Source organism: Antrostomus carolinensis, unplaced genomic scaffold, assembly GCF_000700745.2.
Source record: "Antrostomus carolinensis isolate BGI_N321 unplaced genomic scaffold, ASM70074v2 scaffold1373, whole genome shotgun sequence".
Taxonomy (NCBI): Eukaryota; Metazoa; Chordata; class Aves; order Caprimulgiformes; family Caprimulgidae; genus Antrostomus; species Antrostomus carolinensis.
The window spans coordinates 75,844-92,136 of record NW_010307056.1 but is presented as its reverse complement, the minus strand read 5'-3'; the positions used below and the strand labels follow the sequence as shown (position 1 = coordinate 92,136).

The window sequence follows — 16,293 nt, the reverse complement described above, 5'->3', positions numbered from 1 at the left end:
GTTGTTGTTCTGCCGAGCTGCCGTGGGGGCATGTGTTTCCATGTAAACACTTCAGGAATATCCACATGGATGACGGAAGCAGAGTGACTACCAGGATAAGGCTCATTATGTAGGATGAGAATATCTTTGACACATTTTTTTCTAGTGTAACATTATTATCCCTACACTTCTAGCTTTTGTCCTACACTTCTTGCTGAGGCACAAAAGTCAGAAAATTTGTTGGTGCCCCTTCAGAGGCATCATGGCCACTTACCATCAAATATCACAAAGGTAATACAGTCATTCATCATTTCTTACCAGTGTTCCTCACAGACCCCACCGTAAGGGCAGCCACCATCTTCAGCATCACAGCATTTAATTCCTTCTCAGTGCCTTCTACCAGACCAGGCAGATGGGTTCCAGCTGTCAGTGTATTAAAAGACATAATACAACTTATACAAGACATGGTTAACTGGAGCTAAAATATATTAACCCAAAAAAGAAAGTGAGTTCTCTTGAAAATTCTAGTTTTCTCTTAAATATACTTACAGGCGACTTGAACCCTAAAATGAGGAAAATACAGACAGGCCATTGCCTAGTCAGAGTCTAGTCCAGGATTGGGAAACAGGTCTGATACTATGCCCTGCAGCCCACACCTCCTGCATAACTACAGGCAATACTGGTAATAGTGTTTCCATTTCCCAACTGATGTAGAGTTACCTGTTTAGTGATACCTGGTAGGAACATACATAAATAAAAGAATATTACAGGTTATGAGCTATGAAGTGGTAAATTATTACAGCAACAGGGAATACTTAAATACCTAAACTAAAAGTGAAGAGCAGAAACACCCTGCATGTTCAAAGGCAAACAATTCCAGGATCAGACAGTGTAAGGTAGCTTATTTTTAGGTCTAAAAGTCATGACGTTTGCAGGCTAAATTTCTGGAAACCAAAAGAGGGAAGTAGTGATCACTTCACACAGTGTGTTCCTACCTGTGCATCTTCATCTGCATGTCTAAATTTACAAATTACATAGCCATTCACTCACTTATTCTATAAAATCTAGAATACCAAATGATCTAAAGCAGTGAAACTAATGCAAAGACAGAAGAAAGCCCCTTTGCACCAGCTCACAACCAGAAGGTAAGTTTTTCAAGAACCTTGGTATTTATCTTGACAATCCCTATCTAAGTACTCTTGTACAAAATTCTATTTCTCTGATATCAAGAAAGCAAATCTAAGTGTCCTTGCTAGTAATGGATGTCTGCACTCCAGAACTTCTGTTGCAATTCATATTCCTTCTGTTGCTTGGAATAGGTGTGTATAAATAATTCAATTGTGCTTGCTGCATCAGAAGTTATATCTAGTACTTTGGGTCCCTCCTCCTTTACTAAGCGATTATTGCAGTGAAAGTTAAAGGCATTTCCCAATTTATACAGCACTAGAAAATGTTATCATGCATTTTTCTTTCTTTAAAATACCAGTTATAAACTTTTAAACATGAGAGTCTGTCCCCTAAGTCAGCTGTACCCCACAGTTACCACACCAGGACTATTAAACTTCCTGTCTTCATATTAGGAGAAAACTTTATCAAATGACAATGAGTGGTAGTAATTGTGGGTAATATACAGTAAAAATTCAAGAAACTGCTTTCCATCACCAGCCCTCACATTGGTGTTATTTTCAGAGTAACTAAGCACTGTGGAAAACTCAAGTCTTCCTCTACTCTCAAGCTGGCATTCTAGGGAACCCCAAATTGAGACCTGTTTAAAAATGTGTGCTGAATGGTACCCTCCAGAATAATTTATCATACAGTGGTGGAGAATAGCCCAGAACTGTTCAGGCTAGTGAGCAGAAAGATTAACACCTAATATTTCAGAGAGGATTGAACTTAGTATGTCATAACCTTAGGCCAGCTGGCTTGCAGACAAAATCTAGCTACCCTGTATATAAAATTTATAAATTGACTGTGGAAAGAGATTCATTCATTTCCATTGATATGCCTTCTTCAACAGTCATTATAAATGACATTAAGTTGTACCTGACTTCCGCAGGATCTTGGCTTGCTTCCTCAAAAGTGCCAGCAGTAGGCCCAAGAGCCCAGAGTCACGGAATATGTCACTGAATAGCAGGTCCTTCTTGGTCATGGTGAGAAGGCACCGGAGAGCTGTTAAGGTGCAGAATGGCACTGTGTTTTCCTTTATCAAATACTGAACCTTCTTCAAAATTTCATGGGGGACATAGGACAGGTCTAGCACTATGGACTCCACCAGTGTGAAGAACTGGACTTGGACTGGGTGTGGTTTGAAATGGATTATGTCAGTAAACTGGTTGATAGGTTGTAGTGTCCATTCCAGAAGAAAGAAGTTCACTGTGTCCCAGGCCCATATGGTACCGATTGCTGCCAAGATTCTTCCACATAGGTGCTGATCATTACTTTTTTGGAAAATGGACTGCAACACCTGAAAAGCCTGGAGGTTTTTCACTGTCATTCCTGTGGGATAAAACCAGGTGAGATAATTTTTACATCAATGCTACTTAAGACTCAAGCACCATTAATTATAATGTTAAATCATGTCTGAGAGTGGAAATAGTCACAGATACAAGGGATGTGATTGGGAGGCATGTTCTCAACCCTGTATCAGACCCTGCAACTGACATGTCAGTTTGATGTAGGTAGCATTCAGGCTTCTGTAGGGTTAAGCATATAGATCAGAAGATGCCATCTCATACTCCTTCCTCCATCTTAAGGCATATAATGAACAGAGCTTTATTTTTCTATGACCCGCCTACATAGCCAGGTCACAGATACATATATATACTGTACCAGAAGACCGTGTCCGTTCAAAGTCAAAATGTGGTAATTGTGGGTGTACAATATTGCCAGAGACTTTCAGTTCAGTTTTTCCACAGGTTGTAAGGCAAGTCAACATGTCCAAGATCTCATCCATATAAGGGTCTCCTTCATTTTGCTGCAGTCCCTCACATCTAGGAACAAAATTTGTGACAGTCATATGTTGATGCTTTAGCAATACAAATACTTCTGATATATCACCAGGTACTTGAGCACACAGGAGCTACCCATTTTACTCCCCACTCCTCTTCAGTCTATTCTGTTACATTTTTATCTTATTTCTGTGATTTTTTTTTTAACAATCTTACAAACAGTAACTCCATACCCTGGTGGCACATTCTGAATCAGAACAAAACTTACAAACTGAAGAAGAAAACTGAAGTGACACTGTAAAAATCTTCTAAAGAAAAGGAAGATAAATGTTGGAATTCAATCCAGTTACAAGTACTATTTTTTTCTTTAAAAGTAATTATCTTCAAAAGAGTGTATTGAGGAGTAAAAATTTAAATTTTGTGAGAGAAAAAAATATTAAAACAGACACTTCACCTTAAAAGGTAGACAACGGTTGGCAAGCTAAGAGACGTGCTAACTGACATAAAGAACAGAAAAATCTAAGCCTTTAGGAAGGGAAAAATATTGTATTGCCTGAGCTTTGTGAATCAGACATGAAGATGGCTTGTCTCTCCTATGTAAGGAAATAGTTTGAACTGTAACCCCGTATTTGCCATACTTTAGACTGAAGTGAAAGTCTGTCAAAGGGCAGAGAGCTGCTTATCATGTCATCCTATTCTGTACTGCTTAGAGGGGTCAATTCTTAAGGAAAACTGCAGCATCTGGGCATGGGTTAGTAGCAGAAGAACAGACTGATACTGGGAGTTAGGAAAATCTCAGAAGAAAACAAAACAAGTATGTTCTGTTTTAATCTAAGCAAGGGGAAAAAAAAAAAAAAAAAAGGAAAAGGGACAGGACAAATGCTAGTATCCATTTAGGTGGGAAAGCATGCAATCAGCAAGATTCTTTTTACCTGAAAAAGAAATTCCAAACATCATAGAAGATGAAACCTGGTCATGCAAAACATTCAGGAAAGAAGCTCTCTGTCTATCCCTTTCTGCTAGCATAGGCTAGAGAGGGAAATTAATCTGAAGCTCTGAGCACCTATATGCTATTTCTGTCTCTTCAGCCTAGTTACATCAGTTAAAAAGGACAGGGGCAGTCATAGCCCTTCCTGATAAAGATTGGGTGTTTCTGCCTTTATATGGATAGAATTTCATCAGAAATTTACATCTCAACACAGCTTATTTATAAGGGAAAGACAATCTATAGTAACTAAAGAAAACACGGCCAGAAAAAAGATAAAACTTTTTCCAATTGTAGGTTAATTATTTTGTGCCATCCCAAAATCATCAGAAATCATATTCACCTATGAATATCTCTGGATTCATCATTTAAATTAAATTCTCTAGATGCAAATTACAAAATATACCCCCTCAGTCTAACTCACTGGTAAGGGACCAACACTCTTACAAGTATTGGAGAAGTACAAGAAAAGGCAAAGCCAGAACAGAAATGATAATAGATTGGGAAGATCTGGAAATGCTGTTTTCATATGATATTAAAGAAAAACAGAATGAAGCTCCTAAGGGCTTCTGGGGAAGTGGTATAACATACTGGTTTTACACAGAGCCTGGTTAGACAATGCAAGGAGACAAGGAGAATAAAAGAATCTACTTTGTACTTTTGATTAGGGTAACTAGTAAGGATTTGTACTGATATATTCATATGCATCTCAGTTCTGAAGAATGTAACCATTTCAGATATAAGTTTGGGTGGGGGTTTTTTTGTTTGTTTTCTACACAGCAAGAAGATCAGCTTTCCCCCGCAGCTGACTGCATTCCTGGATCAAGAGTTCACCTTAACTGAGACAAATATCTCTGACTTACATCCCCTCTAATAATGATTGATGAAGAACCTTTGTCTTGTGTTCAGTAAGTCTCTATCCCACCTGTAAACTAACTTCTCCTATCGTTAATTTCCACTATGGTATCAGTAGAAGTTATGTACTGCTTCCCTTCCTAAAACAGCAATAAAAGACCCAATATCAGCATCTTTATTATTGGGGTCTTTATTACTGGCTTTGCATCCACACATGATTACCTACATGATTCATATTTTAAAACAAGCCACCATGCATTCTAAAAATTAAGTCTACCATCCTCTAGAAGCCCACTAAAAACCTCTCTACTTACCTGAGTAAAATTTTTAGCAGGAGTTGGTAGCCATCATTATTTTCAAACTCTGTTAACAAAGCTGATGATATGGGATAGGAATGTTTCACAAAGCACAGGACAATACTAGCAGCTTCACACACATCACAAGCAGGCAGGGTATCAGCCAGTTTAAAGAGATTCTGAATAGCTATTTTAATGCAGTCTACAGCTGTAAGGAAAAAAAAAAATAGCAGGTATTTAAGAACTGACAGTCAAATAAGTTTGAAGTTACTAACAAAAGTGGAACAAGTTTGAAAAGTTATTTCACATTAAAATAGGAGTCAGTTTAACTCTTTTTCTACAAGGACAAGAGGATATATGAACATCACACTCATCTCAGAGGCTACATGAAGAACATTTCTGGTTTTAAATTATACATGCATTTCTTTGCTTAACCTCCAGAAGCTGATTCAGTTTCAGTCTGATCTGATGGTCAGTTCTTCCAGGACAGCTTTGAAATGTCTAAACACTTCAGTACTCTTAGAATTATTATTAATCGGTCTTCCAATCTCACCCAGGAACCTACTTTAAAAAAAAACAAAACAAAACAAAACCCTACCAAAAACCCAACCTATGCAGTTACTCCAGAGGAATACTGACTAGGAATACTTACAGTAAAGTGTGGATTAGAAAACTTTTTTTACTTCTAAGAAATTGAGACTTATGGCCTTTGCACTTCTTAATAACAAAAAAATTGCTCACTCTCAAAGTCTAGGAAGAAATGAGGAAGTAACTCAACCAATCATGATGTTGTCCCAAATGATACTGTTCCTTTGATGGTGCCCTCAATCTTGCATTTAGAGTATGCACGAGCCTTAGGCTCACACATTGAGTCACACAGCTTAAAAAAACATAATACATCTTGTCCTTGCCTACATTAGTGTAATCAGATAGGATTGGCTCTTGCCTGTAATTTTATCTTTTGTTCAGGAAAAACTTCAGTTTCCAGAAGGCTATTAGTACTAAATAAACTCTAGAAAGCCAAGAGCCCATGCTTTGCAGTTGACTGCCTACCAGATGATACAGAGACAAAAATCTATCCCAGGGAGATTCTTCTTGAGAATTCATTCTCAGTGGAGCTATGAGGAAAGGAGTAAACAAATTACTAAACCAAACCTTGTAGGTACACAATGCTGTTTTTGGTCTGAGCCTTTGAAATTGTTCTCAGCACACGGCCCGTAGGTGCTTTCCACGAGTGGCTACACTGGTCCCAGAGGGAAGCAGTTGCTATAATTAATGACTGAAGTTTATCAGCTGCCAGAAGTTCCTCTACACCTTGTTCCTCTCTGTACATGTTAAGCATTATCTGAAAGGCAAACAAACATCAGCTACAATAAACACTTCTACAAATATCTGGGAAATAAAGAAAAATCTGTTGTGGGGGATATAGTTTGACACTGATGCCAGGAAAAATGATGCAGTGAAATGAACAAGTAAAACTACTGCTAGGATAGTCTCAATGTATTTTTTCCCCATTTACAAAGTCATGTTGTTTTACTTAACAAAAGAAGAAGAGAAATAGTGGCATAATCTTGGATTGTTTTATACTGCTCCTGATGCTTGTTCAATGGTTTTCAGACTAAATTCACTCCTTTTTTTGGAGTTTGAATCAACCATGTTCACTAAGTGAACATCCGAGTACCCAGGGCAAATGAACTCCCAGAGGTGCATCTCACCTTAACAAGCATTTCCTGAGTCTGCGTGTCATCCTCACTTGTCTCTCCACCATCACTGGTTTTCTTCAGAGGAAAAGTAAAGAAAAGGTAGAGGCACTGCATCAGAGCAGCTGGAAGGCCAGATCCAATGATGTTCCACATAGTTCTCTAAGTAAGGAAAATAAAATGGTCAGCCCATCCAGAAGCTGACCACAGTCTCCTTGTGTTTCTACACACTGAGTGTAGTCATGGCAGATGAAAGCGCTACTTGAACACTATTCTTACGAGTGCTCTAGGGCACACAAGTGTAGCAATTTTATGGCATGGCTGTACAAATCCACTTGGCAGAAACAAATACACTGTTCCCAGGACTTCCCACTGCAGATGAACTACAGCTTTGACAGAGATACTTACTATGTTCTGCATTAAGGAGACCTACAGTTGACAATGCACAGAACCTGCAAACTAACTAGCAGCTGAAACAGCAGTAAGTCCAGGGGCAGACAGTGCCCCTTTCATCATTAGTTCACAGGACACCCTGAAGCTATAAAGGCCTGGTATGTTAAAAGCATGAATTCTCCATTCCCTCCTCAACCTAGCCTAGCAGTAATTTAGTTATAACGCCTTTGCTTTTGTAATATATTGAATAACTGCACACACACTTCTAATTATAGCTCTTACAAATGCAAGAGACACTGTTTCCCCACAATGTTTCTCAACACTTTGTTTCTTCTCATCTTCTCTATGGCTGTGTACAACTACAGAGACATCCTACTGTGCCTGCTTGGCACACAATAATCAAAACAAAAATCAGCAGCAAATTAAACAGAAGAGCGAGGTTTGTGATATGAAGTTTTGTGAGTGTGTGCCCTGCAAAAAATAGCAATGTCTTAAATCTGTGAAAAAACACAAACCTAATCTGGAACTTCATGCTGTGACTAACTACACATAATTTTATAGAGCTCCTTATGACAGAGAATGTGTCCACTAGAAGCTGACAGTAAGATTTTATTTTCATGTATCTGAGTAAGGATAAGACAAATTGCTCAGCTCAATGCCAGAGAGAAATGCACCTCCATGCCCATCAGCAGGCTGTACTGCTAATGCCAGCCTGCATTCAGGATGGCTGTACAAGTAGTTTGTGAAATGCTTTGAAATGCTTCAAAATTAGAGGCTATTAGGATGGGAAATACAGCCACTGCATTACCAGATAGACAGATCCTTACTAGTTATGTGTCAGATGGAGTGACAAAGAAAGGCTGAAGAGCAGTGATACACAATTGGAAAAAAAAAAGATAGAGGAATGCTAGAAAAAACAGCTGCCTTATGATCAAAACAAAAAGGGTATCTGAAAGCACAGAGCGCTTACTTCCCTCTTTTAGAAAAGCCTGGACTATAAACCTGGTGGTGTGTCCTCTGACTGCATACCCTGGGCACGCTGAAGCACAAATCATTGAGGATGATGCAAATATTATGAGACTTAGCTGTTCCACTGTTGAGGTGGCCACCCAGCTTCTCTGAAATAAAAAGGGAAAAAAAAAACAAACCACAAAACAAACAACAAACCCCCTTTGTAGTCATGCCTCTTACCAGGTCAGTCTGTGAGAGCAGATACACTGATTTCAGGAGCACGCAGACATCTTCTGCTTCCCCTTTCTGTTGTAGCAATTGCTCCAAAGCCAGACGAGCTTCCTCTGTTACCACAAAAACATTAAACTTTCATTCCTTAATGAAAGATGAAAATGCTAAATTGATCCTTTCTTAACAGATCTGACAAACTTTAAAAAAACTACTGTAGCGGGAGTCCACTGAAGTGAACAGAAGGGCATTAAAGGATTTTGATCCAGTATCAGGGTCAGGTCAGTTCATGTAAACTACACGTTTCAAACTGACAAGCTTCATGGGGAATACCAGCTCAGTTCATGAAGTCTGCCAGCTGACCTGTGCAAAGAATGTACAACAGCCACCAGGAAAGCCACATGTGGCTAGCAGTATTTTTCTCATTAAAGCAAGTTCCTCAGAATAGTGTGTAGCCTACACTTTTACTGCATAGTTGCAGTATTATACATTTCCAGCTACAAAAATTCCAAACCCAAGGTCAGCACGGCATACAAGGCCAGATCTTCAGTGCAAGCATCAAAACCCAGTGCTAGCTCATGCCTACCAAAAGATCTGGCTTGCTACACTTAGCGTTTTCCTGTTCCCCCTTTCTTTCCCTCAAGGTAAGCACAGAGGACAACTGAATGACAGCATGTTCCCAGAATAAGTGGATCCAGCAGATATGGTATGGGATCATTACCTGCAGGTTTGCCATTAAGGTTCCTCTTGATTTCTTTTGCCAGAAGCTTGGACACCTCACTGGCTAACAGCTGAATGTTGGGGAATATCATTACTCCAGAAGACTGTTCCCAGGCCTGAAATCCAAGTGTAACTGCTAAGTGTTTCTGATACAGCACGTCTTTGGTAGATTGAGAAGTACTAATAAACAAACAAAAAACCATAAAGCTAACATTCCCCTGAAAAATTCCTCCCTCAGCCAGTGTAGTCCATTAAGCTGTATTTGCCAGACTGGCAGGACACTGACACTACAGATACAGAAGTCAACCTGGAACTACCTTTTTAATCATGTAATGCACCTACTAGAGAGCACGTACATTATTTTCACCATTGAATACAATCAAAACAATGTAAATGTTTTCCCTAGCCCATATGTCACTAATTATTTGTATCAAAAAGCACACTAGTCCCTGTTGAAATACGACATAAACATCCTGTACTGTGGAGAAGTTACAGCTACAGTTGTCCAAGAATTTTCCAGAAGAAGTGTACCCTTCTCCAAAAACAGCTCTCCCCAAAACTGAAGTTAGTCATAAACAGAACCTGAGTTTTCAATTGAATAAAAATTTAAAGTAAAACCTGTATTTTCTCTGTTCAGCAAGTCATTGCACAGTCTTAGCTACTTAGAGACTGAAATGGGATTGGAACTGCTGCTCTCATGGAGCACTTGCAAGAGATCTGTCAAAAAGAAACCACGGTAATACAGGACTTCTGCTCCCAGGTAGCAGTATACTGGCCAAGATTCACCTGAAACTGAACTCTCTGTTTCAAGTCAACAAATTTATAAAAATCACAGAACAAACAAGCAAGCAAACCCCATTGGTTTGGGATATTTTGGGGTTGGGGGGGCGGGGGGGTTGTCTGTTTGCTGTTTTCTGGGTTTTTTTAATAATTTCATAATGTTTCTGCCTTACAATGCTACATAAAACCAGAATTTCTTGCTGGACAGGAATAATCTTTGTTGCAAACTAAGGAAATAAAAGAAGATGGGGAAAGGAGCTGAAAAAAACAGCAATATTCTAGCCCAAAAGGCACTGGATGTGATTTTGCAGCAATATGAGCTGCCTAACCATTTGCCTATGAGGTTAAAACACAGGCTGCCAGGCCTGGAGCGACAACCCTGCCTGGCTAGGAATTTACATTACAAGCCAGCTTACATCATGAGTACAGGTCACTGCTAATATAGGAAAAGATGCACTTCTAAAATGTTGAGATTATGACAGTAAATGTTTACCAGATCAAAATTTCTAAACATTTGCTGTGCTATAAGAATTACCCCTAAATAGGAAGGCATAGTCCTAAATGCAAAGCTAGCCAAGGAAAACAAATTTATAGACCAGTTTATAAACAAATTTATAAATAAGTTTATAAATTACTTGTTCAAGAATGGACAAGAAATTCAATGAAAAACTGACACGAGGAACAACAGCAAGACCTGATGGTTCCCTGCTCTGAGTCTGACAAACAGATCCCCTCTCAAATGTTCTTTAGCCTTGACTTTGGGGGAAAAATAATTCAAAAGCAATAAAAAAAATATTCCAGTAGACTAATACTATTGCACTCAATTGGCCTCCGAGAATCATGTACCATTACTTTTCCATTGAACATCCGATGCCACACACATCAATGTGTTAGCAATAGTGCAGCATTCACCTCTAAATACTATGCTGAGACACCTCTGTCCCCAGCAACCCTGAAAACTTTTGTAACAAAAGTCTCTTTCTAAAAGTGCAGAAAAATCAATATGTAAGGCCAGATGATGAAAGGAAGGTAACAAAAATAATAAGACATCTGTTCTCCTAAAAGAATATGGAGCAGACACCCCATAATACTGTCTATCAAGAAATCAGTAAAGCTCTTTGTGAAAGAAGATCCTTTACAAACATTATTTCCTTCCCTACCATTGTTTTCAATTACTTGTTCTTTCTTTACTGATGGCAGCTTGTGGACAAGCTACTCCTTTCCTCACGAAGTGCCAGTCATCTCTCCGCAATCGGGAAAGCACCTACTTTTTACTTCATTTTACTGCATTAACCTCTGGAACTGCACCCCTCTTTTCTGGGCTACAAAAGAGTTAAATGCAATCATACACTATGTTTATCAATTAATTCTCAATCAATCAACAATATAAAAAAAAAGCTATTTTTTTCAGATTTTGACCATAAATTGTTTTCAGAGACCCTCAGCTGCAGGAGCAAGACCCACCAATTCCTTCACTTCTGATGCAGAAATGAGGGAAGATCTGTGAAGAACAGAAGCAAGTGGGGCAAACACAATGACAGGAAACCCACAGCCACTTAAGAATATACAGTGTTTGTCATTAAGCTATACCCTTTTTCAGAAGAAAGCGGGATAGATTCCTGCCCCTCTGCCTCGAAGAGAAACACCCTCTGTACACTTTGGAAAAGATTTGTTACACTCCCTCTTCTGTTAACAGAATGAGCAGGATAAATTTTAGAAGTTCAGCCCATACACAGCAGAGAGCAGCAATCAAAGGTTCATAACAATGCCACATTGTGCAAATATTTAGCTAATCCATTTCACTACAGACCAGGGCACTAATGTTCAAATTTGATTTTACAGGTGATCTTCCTGTGGGTCAGACACTAACCTCTAGAATATGCTATTCTTTAAGAACAGACCAAATCAGTTCCATATTGATCTTTGAGCCTATAAAAGATCTGTATCTGGAAGAGTATCAACCTGACTCCATTCCAGGATGTCTGCCTTCAGAGGAAACTCACATAATATGCTATCAATGTAATCTGATTTTCTTTCTTCCTCTTAAGCCTGTTTCTACATGTTTAAGATTCTGCCACAAGTTCTCTGTGTCTGCTGCTGCCATCTGTCCTTCCAATTCCACGCTTCACGGAAAGATGGTAGCTCAAGAGCCAGCCACGTAATAGAACGTTCTGATACCTTCTGAGGCACCAAGAGGGAGGACAGAGAGGGCACATTAAAATGACTCCCAGCCTAGGCCTGAATCAAAAGCAGATGGTTAGCATTTTCCTCCTACACCTTTTCCTTCTACATCAAGGAGTATCAGTAAGTAATGAGCCCCCACACCCCAGGTGGCTCCTGGTTAGTGCCCTCTTTCTCCAGCCAGCTGAGTAAGAGCTAAAGCACTCTAAGACAAAAGGACAGAGATCCACTGGCATCTGTGTGATCAAACAAGGAAAGGAAAAGCAAGAGATGAAAATCCTCCAAGGAGGGAAAGGACCTGTGCAGAGTCCCCTGTTAAACAGGAGGAAGCAAGGTAAGTTCTGTAAGAACTTCATAACATGTACAATTCAAACTGAGATGAATTTCCCCAAAGCAGCCCAGGAGCTTAGCACAAAGCAGAAGGCTGGTACATGAAGGGACTAAAAGTCATAAGGGGAAGGACATGATGACTGAAAGCTAAAGGGCCAGATCCTCCACAAGGTACTCCTAAATCAATGATACAAGGCCAAAATGCTCTAGCCACACATCTGAACCTACAAAACACTGCAAAGCTCCACTGATATATCTAAGAAAAGTGAAGGGGAAGAATAGACACCTCTCTCTCAGGGCACAAAGTAAGTGTTAAGCTAATGAGAAATTCACATCTCCATTCTGAATATATTCTGTAGCCAAAATATTCTTTAGGAATTTTAAATCCCCTCTTTGTAAGCACTACTGCAATTCAGGAAATCACCTTCTACAACCCTAAAGCATGTGAAGTTCAGCCCTACAGAAGGCAAACACATGATGGGTATGTATATGCACAAAATTGCCAGTCTCTTAGCAATACTCAGCATGTCTCCTGGGGAACAGCTGTCCTTTGACCTATTGGTACTACAGTTTATTTCTTAGGTGTCATGATAAAAAAGCAATTTCCTGCTTTTCTGTCCAATTTTTAATTTCCAATTTGAAAACTTCTCGATTTTATACCTTTCATCATCTTTGTTCAATAAGAACAACTTCCTCAGTCCTTTGAAAGTGCAACAAAATTGACCTTCACATGGAAGGCATTCTTGCTATTCATACTTAGTTAATGATCAGCAAATAAAAAGTTGTTCTATATAATCTCGTCTCACCAAGATTTGCTTACTTCGTGTTCCCTATATGTCATTCAAAAATTAAAGTCACAACAGAACTCAAAAACCTTGATATCTGGAAATTTCAATTTCATTGCAAATTTGAGGCAGGAAAACCTCATCAGAAGAACTTCACACAAAGCTTGCAATACATTGCTTACAAGAGGAGGGAGGGAGCAGTTTGGAGAGACAATCTTCCAAAGCAAAGCCTATTTTTGTGGGGAATAAGTTATACCCTCAAGGCATTAGGGATGTATATTTTCCATGGAGCTTCAAGACGAAGGAAGAGAGGAGGTTCGAAAACAGCTCTAGGAAAAGCAGAATAGATGGCTCTTGCTCCATGCAAAAAGGTTGTACCTTGTTGCTGTGCTGACTCAGCAAAAGAACAGTGTAATTTTCAGCATGCCACTTAAAAAGCAGATCCACATAATAAGAAGGTGCCCCTCTACAGAAAAGTGTCTAATATTCTTTGAAAGCTGAGAATGGAATGATCCTCTTTGCAAAGCCAGAATTTTCATGACCTGATAAAGCGGTGGTGAGCTCCCAAGAGAGCCAAGCCTGCCCATGCACCTGTAGTGCCATATGCAGAGAGAAAGAGAGAGAGAGATTAATTTCCAGTGACAGGCACATATACAGAACAGCATCTCTTCTGCTCAAATATAGCCTTTGGTTCAAGAGGAACACTATTCTATGCAAATAAATCCAGAAGGTGAGAGGAAGTGGTGAAAAGTGAAAGCCTTGTTCAGTAATCATAAAATATCTGTAGGGCCATTTAGATTAAATGACAAGGCTGCTTCTGAGACTCCAGGCTATGCACTCAATGCCTTTTCAGACCCTTCCATCCATTCTGTCTGCACTGCCTTGGACCAGGGCAAGCTTGTACTCAAGCACAGCAAAGTGTTCAACACAGGCACCACCAGATCCTGCCAGCAACTCAACTGTTTGCATCACACAACACCAATGGGTGAGCTGCTTCAGTGCCGAGACCACCATCTACAGCAGTTTCAAAGTCCTGCTCTGCACCAGGACCTACAAGCTTCACAGGTTCATGCTCCATGCAGCTGAATGAAATGTTCATGACTATCTGCATAAAGTTATTCCTGCTTTACTGTCATGAACACCAAAGGTTTCATAGCCCTGAGCACAGTGATTTCCCTGCACACACAGTTCAAAATGTCCTTTTCAATACAGAGTATCACTTTCAATGTCCCACAATGCTGCCACACAGAGTCACTATGTCATTACCTTTGTTTTTTTTTTTTTCTTCTCACCTACTCACTGATTTCTTTTTAGAAAACCAGCTCAGCTAGGTAGGCAATAGAAGGACCTGAGTTTGGTCACTCAAGAACACAGAAAACTCACAAAGTCAGATGGCTGAAATATGCCATAATTAAAATATAGTTTTACCAAAAAGAAGCTTTTATTCTCTTTCTGAAAGACTTATATAGTCAGAGAGTGTAAAAACATAATATTCCATATGAATAAATACCCAAGGTAATTAAAAAGAAAAACAATTCTTTTGTACTACAACATGGCCACAGTACATCTAAAGATAGGCCAGGTTTTCTATTCCTTTCAGTATAAGCTCTGTGATTCTGTTGCTGTGTGGTCCACTCAAACAGTTCCCTGTACATTTCACACACTCTAGCAAACAAAACCAACCCATAAGGCTCCCAAATTCATTACAGAGCTCTTCCAGTTTCACCTTTCAATATGGCCATCTCAGAAATTGTTGGCTGATGGAAGCTCTAGGGCGTAGGGTCGGGCAGCCTGCTAAATAAAATGTTCTAATTCTCAGCTGTCCCTCACACACAGTGCAGCCTTCCTCTCCTCATGCCACAGTTTACTCATCTATAAAATAACTCCTCTCTCAAGCACTAAAATTAAACATCACAACTGTCATTAACCCAAAAATTCGATCTTAAGACCGTACCCCTGCATTTCCCTTAGCTGGCTGCATGCCACGTGACTTTTTCCCAGACTGAAACTGTGCTCAACCCCCTAATAAGTAATAAAATAGATAAGGCAGACACGAAGTGACCTCTTCGCAGGGTATTCACTGTGAAACATGCCTGCCTGATCAACATACCTCTTGACTGTGAGAATAGAACTTAGCCATTCACAAAAGGAAAGCAGAGCTCCACCATACATTTTTCTCATGCTAACACAGCAGGTCAGTTAGATGAAAGGAGTACAAGAAACTGTTTCCCCAGGCTCCCAATGGAATAAAAGTAATTACTGCCTAGATGAAAAGATGATGCTCCAATTAACTCCACTGGCAGTTAAGGGTGACCACTGAATAGACAGAGCACCAGAAACTCAAATTTACATCCTTGGCATCTGCACCAAAGGCAACAAGGAGAACAAACCTTTAAGAAGAGGGGAAGAAAGTCCAGCAACCTTCTCTGTTGCTCCTCTGGGATGAGAAATGGAGCCACCTGCTCATACTCTACAAACTGCCTGCCTAGAGTTTCCCACTGGAGGGTATGGCTCTGGGGTGGCTTGTCCTTGCTGTGTGCAGGCTGTCCCAGCACTTCTGCTTTGTCTCCATCATGAGGGCTTTGCTCTTGCTGTTCTGCTTTGCCAGGTGAATCCTCCGGCTGCCACATGAGTTCAGCTGCTTTGTCCATGCTGAAATGAGACCTGAAGTTAAAGATACTGTGTTATATACAGTCAGCATCATCCCTTACCAGTCAACTGTCCCATGAAACTATACACTGACAGTTTTAACTACGGGAGTTGGGGAGTACAGAAGTATGGAAATACTGGCAGCCACAGTCTCTTTTGCAATTCTAATGGCAAAGCACTTTGATCCTGGACAAAAGCATTACCACCTTGCAATCACATGAACAAGCTCCCTCCCAAGAGACATGAGTGCACCAAGTCCTCTCATCTACCTTCCAGCCCTGTTTTCATCCATAGTCTTCTGGGAGGTCACTGATGCAGCCTGGAATCCACAGCAACCCTACACCTTTGCCATAGCCTTATGCCAGCTCACCCTGCTACCCAGAGCTGACATAATGACAACACTTGCACCAACGCAAGTGGTGCAAAATCAAGCTTCTCCAGTTTCCATCAAAATCAGCCATATGCTTACTGGTGTCTAGGACATCATCTGACTACTCAAAATATGACACACAA

At 39.9% G+C, this 16,293-nt stretch overlaps 1 protein-coding gene across 1 annotated transcript; it reads right to left on the bottom strand.

The window, feature by feature from the left end:
* Nucleotides 1-183: 183 nt before the first annotated feature.
* On the bottom strand, nucleotides 184-15,782 carry LOC104522874 (WD repeat- and FYVE domain-containing protein 4). Its single transcript, XM_010165284.1, has 9 exons — nucleotides 15,522-15,782; nucleotides 9,057-9,171; nucleotides 8,348-8,451; nucleotides 6,779-6,925; nucleotides 6,219-6,408; nucleotides 5,082-5,271; nucleotides 2,809-2,969; nucleotides 2,023-2,475; nucleotides 184-402 (listed from the first exon to the last, which is right to left on the bottom strand). Exons 1-9 carry the CDS (start codon nucleotides 15,780-15,782, stop codon nucleotides 287-289), a joined length of 1,737 nt encoding a protein of 578 aa, XP_010163586.1. The 3' UTR covers nucleotides 184-286.
* Between the last annotated feature and the right edge of the window lie 511 nt (nucleotides 15,783-16,293).

Bases quoted from the DNA above. Each gene is read 5' to 3' on its own strand.
- LOC104522874 (XM_010165284.1), bottom strand. From the start codon at position 15,782: ATGGACAAAGCAGCTGAACTCATGTGGCAGCCGGAGGATTCACCTGGC. The intron at 8,452-9,056 runs GTAATGATCCCA...TTGTGGTAACAG, and splicing joins CCTTAATGGCAAACCTGCAG to AGGAAGCTCGTCTGGCTTTG. The intron at 403-2,022 runs GTACAACTTAAT...ATACACTGACAG, and splicing joins CAAGATCCTGCGGAAGTCAG to CTGGAACCCATCTGCCTGGT.